The sequence below is a fragment of the Micromys minutus genome (genome assembly GCF_963924665.1).
Source record: "Micromys minutus genome assembly, chromosome: 14".
Taxonomy (NCBI): Eukaryota; Metazoa; Chordata; class Mammalia; order Rodentia; family Muridae; genus Micromys; species Micromys minutus.
Genome location: NC_137983.1, coordinates 2045609 through 2070833, shown reverse-complemented (window position 1 = coordinate 2070833; position 25225 = coordinate 2045609). Strand labels below are relative to the sequence as shown.

Here is a 25225-nt window from a genome sequence, read left to right as displayed (position 1 = left end):
TCCTATGCAAGAGCAGAAAACTCTTGTCGAACCCCTTAGTCCCAATTTCCTACCCTGGTGTTTGAGCAGAGCTAAAATAAATACACCCCTCCGAAACCAGCCAATCAAGCTGGGTTACTTCCGGTTCTCATTCTCTCCGGTTCGGTCTCTTTGCAGCCCCACGGCCCCAATTGCCGGCGTCCGTCGATATTTCCGGAAACAATCTCGCTTCCGGACTCCGATAAGCCGCATTCTCGCGCGTGTTGGGCCGGAGACATTTCGGCTGTTTCCGGACGCCCAGGTTGCCATGGCAGCGCCTTCCTTGCCATTACTTCTAAGAGCAGCTCTCTAATGAGGGTGCAGCTGCCTAACCTGTCCAGTGGGACAGGACGTGCTTCGGCAACTTCCGGAAGTTGTTCGGGCCTCCGAGTCAACTCCCAAGACCTATATTTGAGGTCGTTAGGTTCCTTCCAGACACGCTCCGCGGTCTTGTTGGTCACGACTTAAAAAAAAAAATGAAAGAAAGAAAAGAAAAAGCTGCTGTAGCACGTTCAGCTATTTCCGGAATGGCTCAGGTATCTCAGAGTCCCCAGTCCTACCGAGTTCGGACCGAATGCATTCCGGACCCTTTCACTTCCCAGTGTTTTCGTAGGCCCTCGACCGCCTCACGGCCAGGCCAGCGGCACCCTAAATGCGCTCTCGAATCGGCTGTGCTCGGCTGTTTCCGGTCAGCCTCGGCTGTCTCGTGGCAAACTACAGCCTACCATTCCCGCGGGAGTACATTCGGGAGTTTCCGGAAGCATACCCGCGTGCCCCAGTCTTCGGGCTCCGCCTCGTGTGGGGTTAAAGGACCGCCCTCCCGGCCCGAGTGCGCTCGGCTAGTTCCGCCTGGGGGCGGGCCCGAAGGTTTGGAACCGCGGCGACGGCGGCTGACGCAGGGATCCCGCGGCTGCGGCGACGGTGGCGGCGGTCGTGGTGGTGGCGACGGCGGCCGGAGTGGGTGAGTCGATGGCGGCGGCGAGAACCCGAGGAGCGTGGGGGCCGCGCAGAACCGGGCTCCGAACCGACCGTGGGGCTGTGCAGCCTGCAGGGTTAAGACGGGGTCTCTAAGGCCGGGAGGTCCCCGCCCGCAACGGGGCTGAGAGCTTCGGGACACGACCCGTGATCCGACCACTTCCGTCGTCCGGGGATCTTCGGGGTGCACGAGGGTCTAGGGGCTCGCCTGTGTGAGCACGCAGATTACGCGAGCACCCTAGGCCTCTCCTTTTGCATTAGGGGTTCCGCGATACCCTTCCCCCGCCCCATGGTGTGCAGACGTGCACGGCACGGGGGCGGGCGGACGGGTGGCTTTCTTAGGAGAGGCCTCTCCGACACTCATTTTCCCTACCTATAACATGCAGAATACAAGAGGCCGGACAGTGAGTCATGCCAGGTACCCTGGAGCATGAAGCCCTAAGTCCCTCTAGGACACCTGCACCGGGTCCGGAGATCTGGGGATGAAGCCCAGACCCTCCCCTTGGCACGCTAAGCGCCTGTGTGATGGCTCCTTTCAGAAAGCCATCGTGCATCCTGGGCAGTCGTCTTCTACCATCAGGCCTTTGCAGGGACTAGTCTGTCTATGCATTGTCCTGTTCCCATCTGAGGACCTGTCACCCTCGGTCCCCCAGGAGGTTGCACAGAGGATAGAACTGCAGGCTAGAATTGGGACCCAGGCTAGGACCCGATGTGGTGTCCAACTCCTGTCCCAATCCTACTGTGGCACTAAGGTGATCATGGTTCTTGACACCTCCCCTCTAGCACATCACCAGAGAGCTCCAGACTAAGGCAAGCTGGGGACACTGCATCCTGTCTGTTCCTCCCCCTGCAGCGACCAAGACTTCTGTTTCTTTGGATGCCTACCCAGGCCACAGCTCTTGCTAGGCTATGTCCACTGCTCAGGTGTTCAACCCCTTCTAGGGGTCCCCCATTAGCCCCAAATCTAACTGGCCATGTGGTCCCTGTCTTTGTTTCTGCCTTGGACTTGGGTACATCTGTGGTTGGCTTCCTCCTGATGAGTGGGGGGGTCCTTCAGAGAGCACTGAACTTCAGTTCCCCCAAACCTAGTGGGGACAGCAAGGCATTTGGCTTTCAGCAACCCTGAAGAAAGGCTGTTAGTGTGGGCACTACAGATGGGAAGGCTGATAAGGGGTGGGACAGGGACCAGCTCCAAGGTCACTGGAGGATTCTGGCCTGGCTCATTCTGCCTTGTCCGTGTCCTCTAGGCTGGTAACCCTGACTGAGCATGGTAGCAGCCTGTGGTCTGAGTTCCCTCATCTGGTGTCAGGTACACCTTGAAGAGCCAGCAAGCTTGGGCACCCACAGCCCAGCTAATGACGGAGTGACCCACCTACCCCAGCTTGGCCATCTGATGGGGGACACAAGCCGAATGATTTGAGAAAACACCAGAGACATCATCGCACAGGTGACTAAATGGTGGATTGTGTGACAAGTGGCTTTTAGTCATGGCCAGCTAGGCATGAGCGGCCCCCGAGGTCGCCCTTGACTTCTGCAAGTAGAGTCTGCAAGCCTAGCACACAGGCCACACCAGCCCATGGGGCCCCTGGAGCCCCCGGAAGCCACCTGACTGTCCAGACCCTCCCCAGGCCCAGCCATGGCGGGTGCTGAGGGCTTCCAGTACAGGGCTGTGTACCCATTCCGCCGGGAGCGGCCTGAGGACCTGGAGCTGCTCCCTGGTGACCTCCTGGTGGTGAGCCGGGTGGCTCTGCAGGCCCTGGGTGTGGCTGATGGAGGAGAGAGATACCCACACAACGTGGGCTGGATGCCTGGCTTCAACGAGCGCACCCGGCAGCGAGGGGACTTCCCTGGAACATATGTGGAGTTCCTAGGACCTGTGGCTCTGGCTCGACCAGGCCCTCGCCCACGGGGGCCCCGTCCGTTGCCTGCCAGGCCCTTGGATGGACCTTCTGAGTCAGGTGAGCAGACACCTTGGAAGGCACCTGTACCCTCAGACCTTCAGTCTGTTCTGTGTTCTCTTTGGTGAATATGGAGGACTTTTATTGGGACCCTGCTGTAGTAAGCTCACCCCTGGAGCCAGGTCCTGGTCAGGAAGTGAGAATGTGTCACTCTGGTGACAAGAGTGGTGAGGAGCTGAGGGTGGAGCCCTCCAGGCACAGAACACAAGTCCTGTAGAGTCCCAGAGGCAGGTTCAGAAGGCAGCCAGCAGGGAGTGAAGGCGAACTTGGGAAGTGTTCTGTAGGATGCAGAGGCCTCCTGCATGCTGCAGACAGGTTCTCTATGTGAGCCTCTAACCCTGTCCTTGCTGAGCTATAAGCCCAGGAAAGGTGGGGTGCTGAGCCATGGCTTGCAGCAGAGTGGAAGGCAAGGACCCCACAAACCTGTTGACGACACAGGCAGCCAGAACATGGTGGTGCATGCCACTAAACCAGCATTGGGAAGGCTGAGACAGGAGGATCATGTAGAGTTCTGAGGCTAGTGATGCGGCTTCAGTGCCCAGTGCAAACAGTTACATGTTGGAGCCCCTCACTTGGGGTGGATCTGCAGCACAGCTGAGGCCTGGAAGGTTGGCTCAGGCCACACAGCATCTGGTGTCCCCAGAGCCCAGGCCTGGACCTGAGAACTGCAGGGCCCCAGCCCATCTGGGCTCACAGCCAGAGCTGTGGCTGCCCCAGTAACAGCCGCCGCCCTCCCCAGGCTGGCCAGGGTCCAGCCATCTCACACACCCGCCTCACACTCAAACCTTCAGGACTTAGGGCAAACTTATGCAGGCTCAGTTTCCCCACCAGCCAAGGCTGTTCCTCCAGGTCCTGAAGAACCACCTGGAACCACTCAGCCAACTCCTCAGTACTCCCTTGCTTTCTCTCAAAGGGGGTGAGGCTTTCGCCATGGGGCCTTCGTTTGGCATTGGGGTCCCTGGCTGTTAACGTCTTCCTCTCCTGCTGGCAGGCTGCTCAGCTCCTCTTCCCTCCTTTGGGTTTAGGGGTGTTGTTTCTTTTTCCTTTTTCCATACAGCTAGGCCAGCGCCACTCAGAGAGGCCCTGCAGGCCCTGGCTTGCCCCTGCTGCATGCCGGGGCATCCCTGCAGAGGGCCAGAGCCAACCCAGATGGTAGGGGCAGGCAGAACCTTGCCAAGGCCAGGCAGACACCTATGCACAAAAGGCCCTGCATGGGAACCAGGCACTACTGGGAGGGGGTTGGGCCTGGAGGCTGGGGTGGGGGAGGGTGGAAGACAGGTGTGGGGATGCCTGGCATCCCAGCCAGAGAATTGCTTTGTGTTTACAGGGCTACATAGTAGGACTCTGCTTCAGAGCCAAACAAAAGAGCATCAGACTTGGTGGCCCCCGGCCTTTAAGCCCAGCACTCTGGGAAGCAGAGACAGGAGGATCTTTGTGAGTTATAGGCCAGCCTGGTCTATATACTGACAACCTGTCTCAAAATAAAAAGATCTTAAAAAAAAAAAAAAAAAAAAGAGATACTACAATCTGGTGATTTTCTTTGAAGTGTGAAGCCCAGAGAGGGTGATCCACAAGGTCAGGGATGCACAGCTGACCGTAGTAGAGCCAAAACCCGTATGAACTTTCCTCGAAATCACACAGGTGCAACCATGTGTATATATTTGAAGTGAAGAGGGCTGGCGCTTGCTTCTCCGCTAGTTCCAGCCTAATACGGACTCTGTCTGCACTGACACCTGTTTTGGTTTTGGAGACAGGTTCCGTGTAACCCAGGCTAGCCTGGAACCAGCCATCCTCCTGCCGTCAACCCGGAGTGCTGGAGTGATGGGCATCCACTCCCACACCTTGCACTCAGCTTTCACGGTCCTTGGTGTCCCTGTCCCTGGACTTGCAGGTTCCTTGTGATAAACTTCAGAAATAATCCCCACTGACAACAGCCCTCCCGGTGGCCCGGGGTTCCCTAGTTGGCATAGAAGCGTGAGGGGTCACACCCTGTCCCTTCCTCCAGGCCACGGACTGGCAGACCTGGCAGAGCAGTTTTCCCCACCTGACCCTGCTCCCCCGATTCTGGTGAAGCTGATAGAAGCCATTGAGCAAGGAGGTGAGGTCCTAGTATTCCTGCTTGCTAGGGTGGAGGGCTCCATCCTGGTCTTTTCAAGGGCAGAGGCAGAGCTGGGGTGCTGTGGGTTCCTTGCTGGCTGGGGAAAGAATGATACCTAATGGGGAGGTGTTATGGGCCCCATGTGATGTATGCTGGTCAGTCATGTAAGTCCCCTTCTCCCAGAGCTGGACAGTGAATGCTACAGTAGACCGGAGCTGCCCGCACCACGGACAGGTCAGAGATTCTGTTCACTCCCCCACCCCGTGATGGGCGGGGCAGGCAAATTTGCCAGGCTGGACTGTGAGGCTTTGCCATACTTGCAGACTGGTCCTTGAGTGACTTGGAGCAGTGGGACCGCACCACCTTGTACGATGCTGTTAAGGGCTTCCTGCTGGCGTTGCCTGCAGCCCTGGTGACCCCTGAAGCTGCAGCAGAAGCGTATCGGGCGCTACGGGGTAAAGCCTAGCAGAGCAGGGTGGGCAAGGGACCAAGGGATGGATACCTGGGTGGTCACTGGCCTGACTGACTGCTTTGGCTGTCTCTGCCCGCAGAGGGTTCGGGGCCTGTGGGGCTGGTGCTTGAACCCCCGACACTGCCGCTGCACCAGGCGCTCACACTGCAGTTCCTGCTGCAGCACCTGGGCCGCGTGGCCCGCAGAGCACCCTCGCCAACCACAGCTGTCCATGCACTGGCCAGTGCCTTCGGGCCGCTGCTGCTGCGTGCACCTCCGCCAGGGGGCGAGGGTGATGGGTGAGTGGGCGGAGCCCTGACCAGGTGTGATTTGGTGGGCGTGGTCGTCACTTGTGGGATGGGTCCCAGAAATGAGGGAAAGGGACAGTAGTTTTCCCTGATGGGAGGGGCCAGAAGGGATCAAAAGCTTAGGGATCGTTAAGATAGGTGGGGCCAAGGAGAACCTCTTCATAATGCAGAGGGAGGGGGCAGGGGTGGGGCCAAGGAGAACCTCCTTATAAGGCAGAGGGAGGGGGCAGGGGTGGGGCCAAGGGGAACCTCTCTATAAGGCAGAGGGAGCGGGGCAGGGGGTTCTGCATTTGGACAGGGCTTTCACTGTGGGACGGGACACAAGGATCCAAGCTCCTGGGGCCAAAGTGAGGGAACTAGAAGTAGAGAGGGTCCATCAAGTCTGCACACAGGCACCGTTTTACTTCCTGTTTTCCTCCTGGAGCTCCCATTGCACATGTCTTGCTGCACCTGTCTTCCCGCACAGCCAATTGTGATCCACACCTGCTGTCCCATCTTCTCACACATGGTGCAGCTGTCACTCCCAGACCTTGACACCCCTACTTGCCCTTAGGAGTGATCCTGTACCCGACTTCCCCGTGCTGCTGCTGGAGAGGCTGGTGCAGGAGCATGTGGATGAGCAAGATGCCGCCCCCCCAGGTGACTCCCATTCTCATAGATGCCAGTCTGCAGCCAGTGTCATATTCAGTTAGCACTTAATGTGTACGTGCTATTTGCAGCAACAGTATGCACTTGGTGTGTAATGCACATGTGTTTTCTGTCTCCCCAGCACTGCCACCAAAACCCTCTAAGGCGAAGCCGGCACCCACGGCTCTGGCTAATGGAGGGAGCCCACCCTCGCTTCAGGATGCAGAGTGGTACTGGGGGGACATCTCCAGGTAGTTCAGCTGCAGCAAAAGATGAGCTGTGTGTGTGTGTGTGTGTGTGTGTGTGTGTGTGTGGACAGGCCATACCTCTGTTTCTCAGGGAAGAGGTGAACGAGAGGCTCCGGGACACACCTGATGGTACCTTCTTAGTCCGAGATGCATCCAGCAAGATCCAAGGAGAGTACACGCTCACCCTCAGGTAGTGCCCAGGCAGTGGGGTCAGAGGGGAAACTCGTGCTGGGGAGGCCTCCTGGGATAACGGCCTCACCCCTGCCACACAGGAAAGGCGGGAACAACAAGCTGATCAAAGTCTTCCACCGGGATGGTCACTATGGCTTCTCAGAGCCCCTCACCTTCTGCTCCGTGGTGGAACTCATCTCCCATTACCGCCACGAGTCACTGGCCCAGTACAACGCCAAGCTGGACACGCGCCTTCTCTACCCTGTGTCCAAGTACCAACAAGTGTGTTCTGCACTGAGGGTGCGTGGGCCTTGGTTGGGCCTGGGTTTGGAGGGAAAGCACTGATGGTGTGTTGTGGGGTGCAGGACCAGGTGGTGAAGGAGGACAGCGTGGAAGCTGTGGGCGCCCAACTCAAGGTCTACCACCAGCAGTACCAGGACAAGAGCCGCGAGTATGACCAGCTGTACGAAGAGTACACACGGACCTCCCAGGTACTGGGCTGGGCACAGAGGGGTGGCCCGAGACTGTGCCCCTCCCCCAAGCACACAGTGCTAGACAGCATTTCCTCTCAGAGGTTCTCAGATGGCCAGGTTTTGGAGTCCGAAAGATGAGTACGAAGGAATGGTGGGTGTGTAGCGTGGGGTTTGTAGGCCGAGGCCAGCCAGCCAGCACTGTTTGAATATCGTTCTCAGTGAAGGAGACAGGCAGAATTACCCTCCACTCCCAGTGGCAGACTTTAGGACCTGGGCGTTACTGAGACCCACCCTGCCCCCAGGAGCTTCAGATGAAGCGCACAGCCATAGAAGCCTTCAACGAGACTATCAAGATCTTCGAAGAACAGGGCCAGACTCAGGAAAAGTGCAGCAAGGAGTATTTGGAGCGCTTCCGGCGAGAGGGCAATGAGAAGGAGATGCAGAGGTGCGTGGGCTTCTGTGCGTCCTCTCTAGTGGGCACGGGGCAAGAAGGAAAGGAAGGTGGACTAGGAGGCTGGCGGTTAGTGGAAATGGAATTTGGAGGGCGCATAGGCGTTCACCCTGCCCTTTACTCAGGATCCTGCTGAACTCTGAGCGACTCAAGTCTCGCATCGCGGAGATACATGAAAGCCGTACGAAGCTGGAGCAGGATCTGCGGGCGCAGGCCTCGGACAACCGTGAGATTGACAAGCGCATGAACAGTCTCAAGCCTGACCTCATGCAGCTGCGCAAGATCAGGGACCAGTACCTCGTGTGAGTCGCACCCTCCCCTCACCAGGGGGCGCTCGTGCGCATCACTGTAGTGCTGGGCAAACCACCAGGTTCCAGGCGCCCCTTTGGGTTGCCAGAGATACTGCACTTGGAACCGGCTCTGGTTTACCTCAGTTTCCCCTGCACATGCTCACTTACCTCTCCCCTGTCAGGTGGCTCACCCAGAAAGGTGCCCGACAGAGGAAGATCAACGAATGGCTGGGAATCAAGAACGAGACTGAGGAGTGAGTGATGTGCTGCAAAAGACGAAAGGACTTCATAAAGGGGAGGGGGTGCGTGCTTGGTGGAGGATGAGAGATCACCAGGCTCCTCTCACCCCACAGCCAGTATTCACTGATGGAGGATGAGGACGCCCTCCCTCACCACGAGGAACGCACATGGTACGTAGGCAAGATCAACCGCACACAGGCGGAGGAGATGCTGAGTGGCAAACGAGATGGAACCTTCCTCATCCGGGAGAGCAGCCAGAGGGGCTGTTACGCATGCTCCGTGGTGTGAGTGCTGGGCTATGGGCTGGGGTTGAGTCATTTGTGTTGAACCCATTGTGTGCTGGGCCCTGTTGAGCTTGACAGGGAGGAGGGGCAGGAGCAGGCGGGGTGGGAAGGCCGACATAGCTTTTCCTCTGAACTGCCCTTTTGGCCGCGCAGGGTGGACGGCGACACGAAGCACTGTGTCATCTACCGCACGGCCACTGGCTTCGGCTTTGCAGAGCCCTATAACCTGTACGGGTCCCTGAAGGAGCTGGTGCTGCACTACCAGCACGCATCACTTGTGCAGCACAACGACGCGCTCACCGTCACCCTCGCCCACCCCGTTCGCGCCCCCGGGCCTGGCCCGCCGCCTGCTGCACGCTGAGTGCTCCCCCTCTCCTGGTGAACACACGCTGGAGGCCATCCTCCCGCCACGCCTGCCATGTTTACAAGGCTGCGGGGGCCACTGGCCTGGGCGCCCCGAGTTCTTAAAGCCATATCCCCGGGGTTAGAAAGGAACTGCGGTAGGTGGTTTCCAGGAACTCAGGCCTGGACGCTTGGGGCCGGGCGGGACCCGCCCCGCGGACCCCAACTTCCCCTCTTAAGGTCGAAGTGAAACCAGTCACGGGGTTACCCTGCAGCTGCCGAGAAGCTCCCTCCTGAGGACAAAATATAAACTCCGGCCCTCGCCCAGGCCCTGCGCTGTTCTCCTGACTGTGCAATCGCCTCCCCTATGGGACAAGGGCCCTGGGTGTGTCCCTGCTCCCTGGACCCCATACCTGCTCAGGGCTGATGGGCAGCGGGTTTTGTACGGTACGTTTATTGATACGAATATGAAACATTGTACCTGTCGGCTGAGTGTCTTTGGGGACTGGAATTCTTAACCCGTGTTGTGAACGACGGACTCTGGCCTGCCCATGGTCGTGAAGCCCAGTGGTGCAACTTGGCCCTGCCCCATATCCTGGCCTTCCAGGGAGCCCCAACCCCCACACAACCTTCTGGTGCCCCAGCTCCAGGGTGCTCAGACAGGCACCAGCTGTGCCCTCAGATGACGCCCTAACTTCCTCACGGGGAAGAGAGGTGGCAACAATCTCTCCAGGCGGATGTCTCTTGTCCCTAGTCTCCCTGAGTTGTGAGGGGAAGCCAGGCTCTGGCCCCTCCACATGTCTGCTGACAAGACCCCAGGACCTGTGCTCAAAAGTCCTGTCGTGGGGAGGAACACATGGAGATTACTTGTGCTCCATCCCCCTCCATCTACACTAGCATGTGTCCCTATCATCTGAGAGTGCCTTTGGACAGAGCCCATTCCTGACCCACAACACCACGGGCTCAGCTGGCCTGGGTTCTCCCTGCATCCTGCAAGTGACCTAAGACAAACAGCACCTTGTGATTCCAGATTCTGGAAGCTGAGGCCTTAGCGGGAGAGGCACAAATCAACATTAAAGGAAACAAATGTTACCTGTGCTTGGGGCGTGGAACCCCTCCCTTAGAATCTCCCTGTGAGGGGCTGGGGGCATCGCTTGAGTAGTCTCTGCCTATAGCTGTCTATCAGCTGTGGAACTCTGGAAATCGCCTTCCCCTGTGGTTTGCTATCTCCTGCACACAGAAAGCCGGGGTGTCTCACACTTGGAGCTGGAGCTTTTCCTGCTGTGGCCTATCACTTCCCCAAAAGACCCAGTGTTCAATTTTCAATCTGACTTGGTGCAGAGGCTCCAGTCCCAGCCGAGGTCACCTCGGATTCTTTCCTGGTGACCACCCACAGTCGTATGTCACTCGTGCCCCGTTTCACAAACTGGGAAAGCGCAGATGATGGAAAGAGGCAGGGTCCTGGAGTCCAGGCACATCTCTGCCCACACACTCAGTGCTGGAAGCAAGTACCCCAGCTATGTCCTCAACCCAAGCCAGGGCCCAGGAGCTCAGAGATGGGAAGTTTACCAGTTTGCCTTGGGGCCTGAATCAGCGGGGGTGGGGGTGTGCCGGGCGGGGCTGATCTGGAGCGGTAGGGGTAAGAATTAATGATAAGATTGTGTCACTCCCGGACCTCCGCTGAGCTCAAGGGAAGGACATGAGGACTCTGCCTTGTCCCTCGGCCGGTCACTGTCTGGAGTTCCCCCTTCTCATTCCTTATCCAAAAGCCTCACGTGACAGGACATGCTGGCCACGGAGGGCGGGAGGCTGGACAGAGTCCTGCGGCCTCGTGATTTGGGGCCAGCACCTGGCCGAGGCGGAGCCTTCGAAAAGGAGGCCCAGGGTTAGGAGGAGTCTGGGTGGGTGTGGCCTCAGTGGGTGGGTGTGGCCTCAGTGGGTGGGGCCCACATTTGCTTTAAAGTCTCCCGCCTCCCTGGGGCCTCCACTTGCTTTAACTTCTCCCGCCTCCCTGGCCTAGTCAAGCCGTCCAGACAGCTTTTTGCTCCCTGCCATGTCCTGGTCTCCATTCCTACCATTCTTGTCCCTTCTGCTTCTGCTGTTCCAACTCCAGGTTCCCAGAGCAACCACGGCGTCCTTGCTGCAAGGATTCTCCGAGGGCGCCGCCACCCGCAAGGTAAGGACTACGACGTAGGAAGGGCCGAGGGTCAGATACCCGCCAGTCTTTCTGCATAGGGACTTCTCTGCACTAATTCCGTGAACTCATTCGGGGAACTCCAAAATCTCTAGGGGAAGCTGTCACGCTCAGGGCCGCCACTCCATCCAGTCCCTGGACACTGAGCACGGTGTCCACACCCTTTCGCTTCCCCATCTTAGGTCTGAAAAACGCAGGTATCCCCTGCCCGCCTTGCCTGAGCATTTATCAACCACCTACGGTATAGGTCCGAGTCAAGAGCTGAGGGACGGGCGCGCGGGGTGTAGGGGGTGTTCTGCTCCAGACCTGTTGAGCTACTGTCTGGTCTCCACCCTCACGCAATTCTTGTCGCTTACCGCGTGGGTTCCAGCCAAAGAAGAGAGGGCTAGCGTGCTTCTGACTTGGAGCAAACACATGCCCCGCACGCCTTAGAGTCTAGTTCAGACTCGGGCCCGCCCTCCGCGGGGACAGGAAGTCTCTGCACGCATCAGGCCTGGGTCCCTGGAGAGAAAGAATAAATAGAGTCCTCTCTTGTGAGTGAAAGGCTTCAGCTCAGCTCTGGCGCGCAAAATTACGAGGGGGCTTCATGCATTTGGCTTCAGAGAGCGCATCTCTGAACAGACAAGGCTGAGAGAGAACATATCTTATTTTTATTCTTATTTTGCTATTGTTTTGATTTGGTTTGGTTTTCTGCTTTGTTTGTGGAGGGGACAGATTCTCACTGTAGCGCTGACTGTCCTGGAACTCATTGTGTAGACCAAACTGGCCTGGAACTCTTCTCTGCCTCCTGTGTGCTAGAAACAGGCATGTCTTAGCACTTCCTTAATTTAGTTAAAGATTGTGCATTCACCAAGCACCTGATGTTTGAGAGCCTCTTGGGTTCTGTTTTGCAGATAAACTGTGATTGCGGAACATGATCTAGAGCCTAGAAAACCTCAAAGGGTCTGGGGCGTGGCTTATAGGGAGACTGCTCACCCAACATGTGCAAAAACACCTCCAGCCCCAGTGTTGGGATAGAAATCGCAGCTTGCATCTGGACAAACCACACCAACACGGTGGTTCCAAGTGGGAGAGGTTTAATGAAACGACTGGACAAGGGGGAGAGAGAAGAAAGAGAAAAGAAAGAGAACGGGAGAGAGGGGGACAGCCTTTCTGTGGGCTGTGATGTAACTTGCTTCTGGGTGTAGGTGGGCGTCTGAACCAACATATGCTGGGAATGTTTGGTCTTTTCCATAGCAACGGATACCCCTGGTCCCTGTCATCTGGGGCAAGAGCGGTGGTTCCAGTGCCACAAGGCTGACCAAACTATTAGTGTCTTGGCATAGGGCTGCCCTCTGCAGGGGTAACAGGGCTGGAAAGCCTGGGGATAGGCTGGAGAGATGGCTCAGCAGTTAAGAGCACTGACTGCTCTTCCAGAGGTCCTGAGTTCAAATCCCAGCAACCACATGGTGACTCACAACCATCTGTAATGGGATCTGATGCCCTCTTCTAGTGAGTCTGAAAACAGCTACAGTGTAGTCATATACATTAAATATTAAATAAAAAAAAACAAAAAACAGAAAAGGCAACAGTTAAAAAGAAGAAGAAGAAAGCCTGGAGATGACAGGGGCTGCACCTCACCAGACGCCTCTCTTCCTTTTAGGCCCACAACCTGTCCCTCTTCAGTCCACGCCCGTTGTCCCCCATACCACCTGTCAACGTCAGCCTCTACTATGAGTCTCTGTGTGGGGCTTGTCGCTACTTCCTTGTCCGAGATTTGTTCCCAACTTGGCTGATGGTTATGGAGATCATCAACATCACCCTGGTGCCCTACGGGAACGCACAGGTGCTGGGGGTTGGGAGGGCAGGGAAACGGAAGCAGGAGGGATGCCCAGGGACAGGAACACCTGGTCACTTTCCTGGTCACCTGCGCTCACCAAGATCCATCTTACAGGAGAGAAATGTCAGCGGTACATGGGAGTTCACGTGCCAGCACGGGGAGCTGGAGTGTAGACTGAACAAGGTGGAGGTAAGGACGCTGCCGTGCAGACCTGCCGCGGAGGGAGGCGGGTCGGCCACTTTCACTTTCTCATTTGCCTGCCTCTCCAGGCCTGTCTGCTGGATAAGCTGGAAAAGGAAGTGGCATTCCTAACCATCGTCTGTATGGAGGAGATGGAGGAGATGGAGAAGAAACTGGGACCTGTGAGTTGCCGGATAGGAGGTTGTTCAGCCAGGGCTCCTTTATCTAGGCAAGGGCTCCACCCCTGAGCCGTGGCCCCCAAGCCCTGGGCGGTGACTTTTTCCTGTGTAGTTTCTCTACTGGAAAACCTTTAGGCCTATGAGCAGAGCCTAAAGCGCAGAGCCGAATCTTCACTATCTGTAGACACAAGACAGGTGACAGGAGATAAGCCAGACTGAGCCTGCTTCCCAGGGCATTGTGGGAAATAACGTACAAAGGTTGAGTCACAACTCTCCAATGGCTACTGTGGCCTCCCAGCCTCCTGGAGCCTGTGGGACACTCCCAATCCTGTTCCTTTGGTGGGACTGGAACGTGAGGTAGGGTGAGCACCTAGGAGACACCAAGAAAGGACTAGGTTGCTACCGGCAGAGGGATCATGTACGAAGGCCCTGAGATGATAGGGGACAGAGGCTGCAAATCTGGTGTTCCAGCAAATGCAGGAGCAACCAAAGGTTCAGCTTCAAGGAACCTCCACCCAGGCTGACGACGAGAGGGGAGAGGCTTGTCTGGGGCCACTTGGGAGATGATGGCGAAATAACGAGGAAACTGAACAATGTGCCCTCCTCGCCCCATAGTGCCTGCAGGTGTATGCTCCTGAGGTGTCACCAGAAAGCATCATGGAGTGTGCCACCGGAAAGCAGGGCACACAGCTCATGCATGAGAATGCCCAGCTCACAGACGCCCTACAGCCACCCCATGAGTATGTGCCCTGGGTCCTGGTCAATGAGGTAAGAACTCTCTAGATGGCCAGGGAAGCACAGTCTGAGTTCAAAGCCCCAGACTCTTATAAAAAGGTGAGTGTGGTGGTATGTTCCCCAGCAGTGAGTGTCCGTGACTCCAGGCTCAGCGGTTAAGAACACTGGCCCTTGCAGATGAGCTGGATTCAAGTCCCAGCACCCAGGTGGCAGCTTGCTGCTGACACTCCAGCTCCAGGGATCTACTGTCCTCTTGTGGTCACCACGGGTACTACTTAACATGGTATACAGGCATACATGCTGGCAAAACACCCTTACACATGAAATGAGATAAACAAATCTAAAAATATTATTTTAATTAAAAAAAAGACACCAAAGCAGAAATAACCAAAGATTTCCCATTTTGAGCTCTGGCCTCACACAAGAGTCAGAGTGACAGAGCAGCCAGCCTGCCTAAGTCAGTATAACTGAGATTGTTCTGGAGCTATCAGTAATCCTCCTGCATCAGCTCCACCTGATTGTGCTTAATCATGTCTCCTGTGATGTGCAGAAACCACTGAAGGACCTCAGCCAGCTCCTGAGCTTGGTTTGTCAGCTCTACCAGGTAAGCTGGGCTCGAACCCTGGGATTTTCTGGGGGGGTTGAGTCTGCCCATTGCCTCCCCACTCCTAGCCTGTCATCCTCCTCCAGGGAGTGGAGAAGCCAGACATCTGTTCCTCCATGGCCGACTTCCCTAGGGAGGTCTGCTATAAGTGAAGGTCATTGTCCCAAGAAAAACTGCTGTTCACATTGGAAACCTACAAGAGTTGCTCCTCACCATGAAAAACCTGCACATGTCCCATAAAACTCAGTCTCAAAACTCCTCAGAGTCAAGAATCCTGCCTTATTTTCAAATGGTGCTAAATTTAAATTCATGGAATAAATAATCTATATTGCTATGATTCCTTTTTCCTGGAGTTGAAGCTTGTGTTTTTGTCTTTAATGTGGAGCTGTTGCTCAGCACTCAATGCCCCAGACCCTGGAGTTCATGCCTCATCAGAAAAGCCAAAAAACTCTGGTCTCTACGAGTTACCTTTTCATTTGTATGACAAAATACAAAAACTACTTAAGGGAGGAAAGGCATATGCTGGCTTACCTTGTGAGAGTATAGCCCATCTTGTTTGTGTGTGTGTGTGTGTGTGAGAGAGAGAGAGAGAGAGAGAGAGAGAGAGCGTGCGGGCGTGCGGGAGCTTGATGTCACATTGTGTGCATAGTCAGGAAGCAGGGAGGCCAATGCTGATGCCCCACCCACTTTCTCCTATTTGGGGGAGGGGCTAGAGACTGGGTTTTCCATGTAGCCCAGGCTGTCCTGGAACTTGCTCTGTAGAGCAGGCTAACCTCAAAATCACAGATAGACCTGCCTCGGCCTCTTGAGTGCTGGAACTAAGACATGGGCCCCCATACCCAGGCACTTGCAACTTTTTAATTTGTCCAGAACTCCAGCTTATAGGATAGTGCCACCCACCTGGGGGGTGTCTTTCCACCCCAGCTATCACAATCTAAACCATTGGCTCTCACCCTGTGGGTCCAGACCCCTAGGTGGGGTCAAACAACTCTTTCCCAGGGGTCACATATCAGATAGTTACAATTCATAACAGTAGCAAAATTACCTAACAGTTGGGGTCACCACAACAGGAGGAACTGAATTAAAGGGTCTCAGAGAACCACTGCTCTAAACCAGCCATCTCACATGCCCCAGGAGCTTGTCTTCAAGGTGACTCTAGATTCTGTCTAACAGCATTGACCATCACACCTTAAGATGCCAAGGACCAATGAGTCTGCTGTCCAGGAAATGCAGAACCAAACCTGTCTCTAGTTTAATGAAATCAGGATAGATCAGGGGAGGAATGAGGGCTGGAGGATGGGATGTGTGGATTAAGAGTTTATTATGAGAGGCATTTTAGGCAGAACAGAAATCCATGGATAAATCCTTAGTTATAGAGACACTTGGTGGGCATCGGGGGTTTGTATTCACTGTAGCAAGAAATAAGGAAAGGGTAGGTGAGATATTCGGGAACCTGGGCTTCAGAAGAGAACAGTTTGGTGGCTGAATTCTGTTAAAGAATAAAGGAACTAAGGATGTTTGTTTTTGCAGAGACAAAGTAGCTGTGAAGAGATCAATACATGAATTTTGCATAATAAACTCCTATTTAGTCTTCAAATCGCAGACTTGTTGGCACGAAGGTGGAGTAGTTCAAGGCTAGCCTAGGCTACATGAGAACAGGTCTCAAACAGCTGAGGTTAGGCCCATGAACTTGCCTAAGCAGCTTCGCTGGCGCAAGAGAGGTCACGTCAAGGTCAAGTCTGAGCAGAGAAGTAATTGCTCCTCGCCCCGCCTGTTCCCAGGAAGCTTTGTTGGGCAAGGAGGCTCAGCAGGAGGCAACAACCCACGATTGGCCAGCTCGGCTCAGGGGGCGGGACACCACGGGGGGAGTGCCTGCGAGACTCATGTGCGCCTGCCTATTGGTCCGCTGAGAGCAGGAAAAGGGCGGGTAAAGCAAAGCAGGACTTCCGTGTTCGGCGTGAGCGGCGTGCCGCAACGCTTGAGAACGATTGGTCATGTTCTTCAAGAGGCGGAGCTTTTGGACTTTGGATTGGTCCGTTCTGACTAGGGCGGTTCTTCGGCGCGGCATGTGATTGGCGCGCGTCCGGCGCTCGGGCTGCTGCGGCTGCTTGTGTCGGTCGCGGCGATGGCTCCGGGCGGCTGGAGCTGGGCACGCAAGGCGCTGGCTGCGGGGCGCCCGCTGTTCCAGGGCCGCGCGCTGCTTGTCACCAACACACTGGGCTGCGGCGTGCTTATGGCCGCGGGCGATGGCGCGCGACAGGCCTGGGAAGTGCGCGCGCGGCCTGGACAGAGATTCAGCGCCCGGCGCTCAGGTGAGCGGGACCGGTCTGCGAACGAAAAGGACCCCCAGAGGGACCTATCGGTTAGCCTTGGACCGGGCACCTACCTTCATGGGGGCCTGTCAATCACCCTGGGACCGGGCACCCACTCTCATGGGTCCTGCACCTCACCAGGAGGTCCTGATTTGACTCTTTCTGTTCGCAGCCAGCATGTTCGCGGTGGGCTGCAGCATGGGCCCCTTCCTACACTTCTGGTACCTGTGGTTGGACCGCCTCCTCCCCGCGTCGGGTCTACGAAGCTTCCCGAGTGTGATGAAGAAGGTGCTAGTGGATCAAATGGTGGCATCTCCCATACTGGGCGTCTGGTACTTCCTGGGTAAGGAGCCCAGGACTCTGGCTTCAGAAGTGGTGATGGGTAGAGCATGGTTTTTGCTGAAGAGAGTGCTGACTGGCCTTCTCTAATCTTCTGTCTCCCCCCGCCCCCCCCCCCCAAGACAGAGTTTCTCTATTGTCCTTGCTGTCCTGGAACTTGCTCTAAAGATCATCCTGGTCTCAAGCTCACAGAGATCCTCCTGCTTCTCCCTCCCCTCGCCCCTCAGTACTGGGATTACAGGAATATGCCACCATGCTCGGAGGGGGCCTTTTATTATTTTGGCTTTGTTTTGCTTTGTTCTAGGAGGCATCATGTACCCAGACTGCCTTGAGTTTGCTACCAACAGGGCCATAGCCGTTTCCTGTTTCCCATTTTGAGACAGGGACTCAGTGTAGTCCCACCTAGCCTGAACATCTCTATGTAAACCAGGAGGGCTGTGCAGCCAAAGAGATGTGCCTGCCTCTGCCTCCCTGAGTGCTGAGATTAATGTAGGCCACCACTCCCGACTTTCTCAAACCTCCTGACCAAAAGGAGTTTGGGGCAGAAAGGGTTTTTCAGGTACAGTTGCAGGGAAATCAAGGCAGGAACTGCACACAGCTAGTCACATCTCAGCCAGAGAGCACGGCACGGTCTCTTGCTTTGCTCAGATTACTTCTCCAGTCACCAGCTAACTTAACTGCCTAAGCCTATACAAGCATGCCACAGGCCAGTCATGCACACAGCCCCTGGAGACTCCCTGGTGAGTCTAGGCTAAGTCATATCGACTTAAAGGTAACTGTTAACACAGGGATCGGGCTCATGACCTCCTAAGGCACACCTTCATGTTTTCATAAGCAGCAACTCAGGTTCCCTGACACCAGCCTTTCATTTCCCTGGACTCGCCCCGGTGCTTCTGCCTTGCAGCCACCTCAGCCTTTACATTCGTGTTTTCCTTCTTCCCAGGCCTTGGCAGCCTGGAGGGCCAGACACTAGAGGAGAGCTGCCAGGAGTTGCGCGCCAAATTCTGGGACTTCTACAAGGTGGGCGTGCACGTGTGAGCTCTCTCAGCACGGCTCCACCCCCACGGCCTTAGCCCCACCCACTTGCCAAGCCCTGCCCTCACAGCCGCCCCTCCTTTCCGCAGGCTGACTGGTGTGTGTGGCCGGCTGCCCAGCTGGTGAACTTCCTCTTCATCCCTTCTCATTTCCGAGTCACTTATATCAATGGGCTGACACTGGGCTGGGACACATACCTGTCCTATCTGAAGTACTGGGTGAGCTCAACCCCGTGGAGGGAGGGAGGGCTTGGGTTCCACTCTGTGCCTGTGTGACCGTCCTTCTGCTGCATACAGGCCCCTGAACCTCTTCAGACTCCAGGCTGTGCAGACTGAACCCAAAGCTCAGCAGAGAGTTGGTGGATGGACACGCTCCCATAGGAGACTCTGAAGCAGGTTAAAAGCTCTGGGCCATGTCCAAAACCCAGGCTGTTCCCATGTGGAGCAGCCGCGAGCACAGGCTGTCCCCAGCTTCCACTGGGACCATGAAGTCCTCAGTCTGCCTGGACAAAAGCAAGGACACCTCCACGGTCTTGAAGTAGGGTCTGGTTTGGCCTCAGAAAACTTGAGCAAGGCTGGGCAGCCATGCAGAAATTTCATTAAATTCTCTTTCAATGTCAAGGACTGCTTTGTGGGCTGGTGCAGAGGCTGGGCCGGCAGAGACTCAGCAAGGTCCACTTGCTTTATTGACTGTAGTGTTCATAACTTCTAGGGAAGTGTGGGACACATTTGACACTCATGACGTCAAAACAGCTTGGGGGTATCCCAAAGTAGTGAAATATATCCCCCCACACCCTATCTATCCCAAAGTATAGGGCAGAAGGCCCAGGGAAGCAGGAAGCCAGTCTGTCAACCAGGTGGTCCATATGGCAATCCCCCAGCCTCAAGGCTGGCAGGCCCTGCCATCTTCCATCAACCTGCTGCAGAGTGACATCTGGTCCCCTCTTCACAACTGACAACTGTGGATGGGGTGGTTTACAAAAACAAAAATGGGGGGTAAGGGGTCTTAAGAGGAGAGGAAGCAGCAGTGACCACAATACACCACGGCAGAGCTGGGTGGAGATATGTACAGGGTAGGAGGGGCGCGCTCGGGGCGCATCCTCAATAAATAAATAAATAGCTACAATAATAAATAGGGGGTGGGGCTGGGGGACGCACCCCTGGCAGCAGGGAAGGGAAGTGGCTCAGCAGGCACAATCCTGATGAGGTGGTGCCTGCTGGTCAGTGAGCTGTGGGCCCTGCTTCACACCTGTGACCGCAGGGTCTGCAGTATCCAGGGACTCTGACATCTTCTCACAAATCACGTCCACCAGACGTTCAAAGGTCTGCTTGACATTAATGTTGTCCTTGGCGCTGGCCTCAAAGAACTCAAAGCCTGCGTCAGGAGAGAATGGAGAGGACAGTGGAGCTGCAGTCTCTAGACACTCCAGGCCCGCTCTGAGGGCCGCCCTCACTTCCTTAGAGGCACTGGAGGGGACCAAGGGAGGTCACACTGGCCTGGATGAGCGGTTACCACCGTCCCTCTGGCTAATATTGACTGAACCTAGTGAGACGTCCCACCTGCCTCCCCAGTTAGACTCAATAGTCCCTTTCCAAAGACAACCTCTGTGACCTGGTTTTTGGCAGCTCAGCATGCAGTGACAGCCGGTTCCTCTAGGGGGCGGTCATAGACCGCTGTCACTTTTCTGCCTATACCAACAACCACCCTTCCCACACCGGCTTCCAAGAAGCAAGGCTTGGCCTCTTTCACCCACGTTTCTTTTTCCAGTTCAAAAACTTCTTCACAGGCCCAGCACCTTGAAGGTAGCCCATGGCTGTCAGCCGACACGGCAAACATCCCCATGTCCATCAAGACATGGCCAAAGCCCCCTGAATAAGGCCTAGTTTTCTCAAGTGTGAACCACCTGGATCCAAGCACTGATCCATGAAACACTGGGTGTGTCACTATCAGGGGTCTGGGTCTCAGTAACTCACCCAGGTGGTCAGCCAGCTGCCGGCCACGTTCCGAGGACACCACTCGCTCGTCTTCCATGTCACACTTGTTCCCCACCAGCAGCACCTGGGCATTGTCCCATGAATAAGTTTTGATCTGAGTGGCCCTGTGGAGGCAGCCAGAGGCTGAAGAGGAAGCCAAAGGACCCAGCCCTATCCCTGAGTCCCTGTGTCTAGCCTTTGGAAAAGAGACCACCCACCCTATAAGCCCAGGTTATCCTGGACCTCTCCATTTTCTTGCCTCCCAAATGCTGGGGAGATGGCTGTTGTTCCAATACATGGGATACTGAGACCTGGGGGATTCATCTGTGGTACTTCGGCTGGAATCCAGGTTCTCACCTGCTAGGCAAGTGCTCGGGCAGAGAACCACTTGATGTCAGACAAGTGAGCTCAGGTGGTTCTGTCTGAGCTTCCCAAGTAGCTGGGACCACAAACATGGCCGACCATTGCCTGGGTGGGCAGAACAGGGCAGTGCTGCAGATCCATGGAAGACCCCTTGTCTAGCTTACTAGTTACCTTGTTTCTTCCACAACCCCAAGCCTTGGGAACAGCCCACATGGTCTGTCCCACCAGAGTACTATTCTTTGTTGTCTTTTGGACTTTGTCCTAGCCAGGCGGGCACTCCACCAACTAAGCCATAGCTCCAGCCACCTCAATCCCATTCTTCTGAGTCTTCTATTTCCTGAGTGGGTGGGCTGCTCACCAGTCCTGCACTGCATTGAAGGACTCCTCGTTGGTGATGTCATACATCAGGATGAAACCCATGGCGCCCCGGTAATAGGCCGTGGTGATGGTGCGGTACCGCTCTTGCCCTGCTGTGTCCTGAGGGAGAGAGAGGTCAGAAGGGATCTCACAGCAGCCCCTCTGAGAGAAAATGTGCTCTGAGGTTGTCCAGGCAACCACTTTGAGGCCCAGGGGCAGTGGGTCAGAAAAAGCAGAATCACTGTGGGATCACTTAGTCACGTGACAATCACATACTGGGTGCTGTCTAAATACCCTACGCCACACTATGCCAGAAGTGAAGTGGGACTCCCAGGGCTTAAGAAAACAAGAAACTGGTGCTGGAGAGATGGCTCAGTGGTTAAGAGCACTGAGTGCTCTTCCAGAGGTCCTGAGTTCAATTCCCAGCAACCACATGGTGGCTCACAACCATCTGTAATGGGATCTGATGCTCTCTTCTGGTGTGTCTGATGACAGCAACGGTGTAATCATAAATACAATAAGTCTTTTTTTAAAAAAGAGTAGAAAAAAAAACCCAAGAAACTCATACTGGGCAGTAAAGATGCAGACCTTAAATCTCAGCACCAGTTGGTAGCCTCTGGTACCCAGCTTCCTTGTTTTATGGACCACAGTGGGGGAGTTGAGAACACCTGCATTCTTGAGCCCCACTGGGGGACGGGAAGACTTTTCCCCTCCAGCCCTACACACCCAGATCTGCAGTTTGATCCTCTTGTCGTTGCGGTAGATGGTTTTGACCTTGAAATCTATGCCAACGGTGCTGACGAAGGCCGGAGTGAAGGAGTCGTCTGCATAGCGGAAGAGGAAGGAGGTTTTGCCCACACTGCTGTTCCCAATGATCAGGATCTTGAACATATAGTCGAAGTTCTGGTCTGAGGACTCCTTCTGCCCGTAGCGAGAATCCGTGGCCGATGCCATCTGCGGGAGGCGGAGCACAGAGGGCCTGAGGGGAGCTGCTGGACCACACACAGGGTGGGCACTGCACAGGGATAGGTGAGGCCTCCCCAATGTCACATGCCCACCTCCCCCAGCAGAGGCAGAGCTGTGACCTTGACAGGCCCAAGGTTTTAAGGAGGCTGTGAACCTCCCCTGCACCCTGAGGTGAGACTGAGGCCTCATCTGTCTTCCCATCAGTCTCTCATTACCCTAAAGAGACCCACGCGGGAGCGTGAGTGCAGGAGGGGCCCCAGTTCCCCCTCATCCTTATTCCTCTCCTGGAAGGACTGGGGCCCAGAGATAGCCGCATCACGTGATGGAGACTGGATGAACGCAGGCTCACAGGCACAAATTCATTCGCGTGGGCGCGCGCACGCGCGCACACACACACACACACACACACATACACATACACACTCTAGCACAATGAAGCATCTAGGGCATGCATACCCAAACCCCTGCTCAGCATGCAAGAGTGGTACTAACAGGAGAAACAAGCAGACATGGATAGTGTGTGCAAGCCCATGTTTGAGCACAGCTCCCTGCACCCGTGCACGACTGCACTTATGTCTCCATAAGCGTGTGAGCTCATACTTGAACTGAGACCCACGCGCACGCGCACCATGCACGCACAAGGTTTCACAAGTGTGCACGCTGCGCGTCCTGAGGTCACGCGAGCCTCTCCATGCCCACCGGGCGCGCACACGCGTGTTCACCCCACGAGCACGAGCACGCACAAGCCTCCCGCAAGGCCTGGCCTTCCCCTCCCCCTCTGTCGCAGAGCCCCGGCCCAGGTGCTAGGTTAAGGGTGAGGGGTGCCGGGTGCGGAGTGCGGGATGCAGAATGCTAAATTTGAGACCTATAGCCACTCCATCCGAGTCGCGCTCTCCCCTTGATCCCCCGCTGTCAGTGCAAAGCGGGCTCTGCAGTGTGTGACCCTGGGTTGCGCTCACCTTGCCCTCTTTAAGCTGAGACAACGCTGGCGACGGCGACCGTGGAGACTGCGGTGGCGACCGAGCCCCAGAAGAGGATGCGGGGGCTGCAGGCGGCGGCGGAGGCTCAGGCCCCTGCAGTCCTCGCTGACGTCCTGCAAAGCCAGGGGCGGGGCTTTCTATGCAAATGAAGCTGTGACGTTAGGGGAGGGGCCGCGTCGACAGCCGCGGAGCCCCACTGGCCCGAGCAGACCGGAGGGGGACGGGGCCTGGAAGCCACTGGAGGACCGGGCTCTAGAGAGGCATGAAGTTCTCATTGGCCCATGCTCTCGAGCGATGGGCTGTATATCGAATCAGCACACAGCTACGTCTTTAGCCGCCCAGTGGCGACTACCAGGTATTTGAAGGGCGGAGAGCCCGAGACCAGGACCCAGCTCTGGTTGGAAATTTGTGGTTAGAAGTCCCTGGCCCTTCCTTGCTCTTGAGACGTGCAGCACTCAGGAGTTTAAGTTTTGGTTTGAGAAATGGTCACGTGTAGCAGGCTGGCCTCGAACATGCCAAGTAGCAGAGGCTAATCTTGAACTCTTGATCCTCCAGCCTGCATCTCACAAGTGTTGGGATAAAAAGCATGCATCTTGCTTACATTTTAGGGCTCAAAAGACCCATTAAAGAAAAGACAGAGTTTTTCATCCCAGCACTCAAAAGGCAATTGGGGGCAGATCTCTGTGAATTCGAGACTAGCCTGGTCTAGATCTCTGTGAATTCAAGACCAGCCTGGTCTACAGCGTGAGTTCTAGGACAGCAGGACTGGGAAGAGAAACTTGTCTCAAAAAGCAAAATAAACAAGCAAAAAATAATAATAAACTTTAAAAAGTGTTTTTTAATGTGCTGAAGATACTTTCCAGTTTGGTGGGGAGCCTGCATTGCAACACAAAGGCATGGGTTGATCCAGGCCCCCAGTTCTCTGCACTGGAAGGGAAGGGGGGGTACAGAAATCCAAGATCATCCTCAGTTACATAGTATCTTGCAGACAGCCTGATCCACATAAAACCCCGTAGCAAAGAAACCGAAGAAGATCCGGTTCTGTGCAGAGAAAGGGGTCTGACAGTCCCAGGAGGACGCACCTTGCTTCCTCGGGCACTTAGAGCTCAGAAGTATCCCGACCCGTAACTCTTCCAAAATTGTAATAAAAGACCAAAAAAAGCAGAGAAGGTTCGAGAGCAACCACTCCATGCCCTTTATGATATGGACACTTGGACCCAGGCGACCCTGTGTCTTAGGAAGCTGGGCGTAGAAATGCAGACTTCCAGACCAAGATAACACAGGACTCATTCCCGCAAATCTTCCTGCCACAGTGGGAATGTGGGTCTTTTCTGTTTTTCCTCCCCGTGCGTGCGGCTCGGTCCTCATCACTTCCATCCCCACAGGAAGTCGAAGTGGGAACGTGGCCTGGCCCCGTTTACAGACCGCACAGCCAGCTGCGGAGGCGCCAAGGGACCAGAATAACTTGTCGCCTGGATGCTTGTCCACCCCCGCGGGGAGCCTGGAGCTCCGCCCAACCCGAGGCCTCCGAGGAAGCTAATTTCTGCTTCCCCTGCACTTCTGCAGAGAGACAAAGTGACCATCCGTTTGTTACTTAGCATGCTCCCTGTCCAAGCAGAGGCTTCGGTGGGGACCGGGACCAGGTTTGAGGAGGTTTGCAGGAGGAGCTGGGGAACCCTGAGCCTGGCTTGGATTTATTCCCAGGTGATAAGGCCAGAGGAGGAATCCAGCCGCCTCCACCGCCAAGCAAGGGCTCCATGAGAACTGTGCTTGTAGCTTAGAGGGTGGCAAGGCTCTATGGGAGCACTTGGAAGGCTGAGGCAGGAGGATTGCGAGTTCATCATCGTCCTGGATCACAAAGTGAGACTGTCTCATACTATAAACCCGTGTGTAAACCTGCTGGCAAAAACCTTTAACCACACGGCACTTGGGGATCTCTGAGCTAGAGACTGCACTGTGAGGTTAGCACAGCCATCTGGGAGAAGGAAATGTGTGTGTTAAAGGCCCGGGGAAGCGAAAGCACAGGCAGAAGAGCAGGAACCGAGGAAATGCTGTTTGTCAAATCTTCCTACGTTATATCCATTTATTTGTGTTGGAAAGAGGGGACTGTCAGAGGACAACATAGGGAGTTGGTTCTTTCCTTCCACCACAAGTCCTAGGGATGGAACTCACGTCATCAGACTTGGCGGCAAGCACCTTGGCTTGCTGAGCCATCTCACTGGCCCAATAGTTTATTTTCTTTATAAGTTTGTATG

The 25225-nt window shown here is 55.5% G+C and overlaps 4 protein-coding genes across 4 annotated transcripts; 3 read left to right on the top strand and 1 right to left on the bottom strand.

The window, feature by feature from the left end:
• The first annotated feature begins 861 nt into the window (after positions 1-861).
• On the top strand, positions 862-9938 carry PIK3R2 (phosphoinositide-3-kinase regulatory subunit 2). Its single transcript, XM_080929108.1, has 16 exons — positions 862-979; positions 2241-2951; positions 4957-5049; positions 5233-5283; positions 5373-5504; positions 5601-5799; positions 6362-6447; positions 6578-6686; positions 6775-6873; positions 6956-7136; positions 7220-7345; positions 7630-7772; positions 7904-8080; positions 8251-8322; positions 8422-8592; positions 8746-9938. Exons 2-16 carry the CDS (start codon positions 2630-2632, stop codon positions 8951-8953), a joined length of 2169 nt encoding a protein of 722 aa, XP_080785234.1. The 5' UTR covers positions 862-979; positions 2241-2629; the 3' UTR covers positions 8954-9938.
• A 999-nt stretch (positions 9939-10937) lies between these two features.
• On the top strand, positions 10938-14982 carry IFI30 (IFI30 lysosomal thiol reductase). The gene is made up of 7 exons (XM_080928339.1): positions 10938-11110; positions 12771-12953; positions 13062-13136; positions 13217-13309; positions 13922-14074; positions 14592-14645; positions 14732-14982. The coding sequence occupies exons 1-7, from the start codon at positions 10988-10990 to the stop codon at positions 14795-14797; spliced, it is 747 nt and encodes a 248-aa protein (XP_080784465.1). The 5' UTR covers positions 10938-10987; the 3' UTR covers positions 14798-14982.
• Positions 14983-16745: 1763 nt separating this feature from the next.
• On the top strand, positions 16746-18951 carry MPV17L2 (MPV17 mitochondrial inner membrane protein like 2). The gene is made up of 5 exons (XM_080929064.1): positions 16746-16957; positions 17130-17300; positions 18240-18316; positions 18421-18549; positions 18628-18951. Exons 1-5 carry the CDS (start codon positions 16771-16773, stop codon positions 18664-18666), a joined length of 603 nt encoding a protein of 200 aa, XP_080785190.1. The 5' UTR covers positions 16746-16770; the 3' UTR covers positions 18667-18951.
• Positions 18952-18998: 47 nt separating this feature from the next.
• Positions 18999-23081, bottom strand: RAB3A (RAB3A, member RAS oncogene family). The gene is made up of 5 exons (XM_080929063.1): positions 22950-23081; positions 21751-21978; positions 21026-21144; positions 20305-20429; positions 18999-19705 (listed from the first exon to the last, which is right to left on the bottom strand). Exons 2-5 carry the CDS (start codon positions 21976-21978, stop codon positions 19515-19517), a joined length of 663 nt encoding a protein of 220 aa, XP_080785189.1. The 5' UTR covers positions 22950-23081; the 3' UTR covers positions 18999-19514.
• Between the last annotated feature and the right edge of the window lie 2144 nt (positions 23082-25225).

Excerpts from the sequence above, each read along its gene's own strand:
- PIK3R2 (XM_080929108.1), top strand. The coding sequence starts at position 2,630 with ATGGCGGGTGCTGAGGGCTTCCAGTACAGGGCTGTGTACCCATTCCGC. Across the intron at positions 2,952-4,956 it reads GGATGGACCTTCTGAGTCAG|GCCACGGACTGGCAGACCTG; the intron begins GTGAGCAGACAC and ends CCCTTCCTCCAG. Across the intron at positions 7,346-7,629 it reads AGTACACACGGACCTCCCAG|GAGCTTCAGATGAAGCGCAC; the intron begins GTACTGGGCTGG and ends CCCTGCCCCCAG.
- IFI30 (XM_080928339.1), top strand. The coding sequence starts at position 10,988 with ATGTCCTGGTCTCCATTCCTACCATTCTTGTCCCTTCTGCTTCTGCTG. Across the intron at positions 13,137-13,216 it reads GTAGACTGAACAAGGTGGAG|GCCTGTCTGCTGGATAAGCT; the intron begins GTAAGGACGCTG and ends CTGCCTCTCCAG. Across the intron at positions 13,310-13,921 it reads TGGAGAAGAAACTGGGACCT|TGCCTGCAGGTGTATGCTCC; the intron begins GTGAGTTGCCGG and ends CTCGCCCCATAG.
- MPV17L2 (XM_080929064.1), top strand. The coding sequence starts at position 16,771 with ATGGCTCCGGGCGGCTGGAGCTGGGCACGCAAGGCGCTGGCTGCGGGG. Across the intron at positions 17,301-18,239 it reads GGGCGTCTGGTACTTCCTGG|GCCTTGGCAGCCTGGAGGGC; the intron begins GTAAGGAGCCCA and ends CCTTCTTCCCAG. Across the intron at positions 18,550-18,627 it reads TGTCCTATCTGAAGTACTGG|GCCCCTGAACCTCTTCAGAC; the intron begins GTGAGCTCAACC and ends TGCTGCATACAG.
- RAB3A (XM_080929063.1), bottom strand. The coding sequence starts at position 21,978 with ATGGCATCGGCCACGGATTCTCGCTACGGGCAGAAGGAGTCCTCAGAC. Across the intron at positions 21,145-21,750 it reads GGATCAAACTGCAGATCTGG|GACACAGCAGGGCAAGAGCG; the intron begins GTGTGTAGGGCT and ends TCTCTCCCTCAG. Across the intron at positions 20,430-21,025 it reads TTCAATGCAGTGCAGGACTG|GGCCACTCAGATCAAAACTT; the intron begins GTGAGCAGCCCA and ends CTGCCTCCACAG.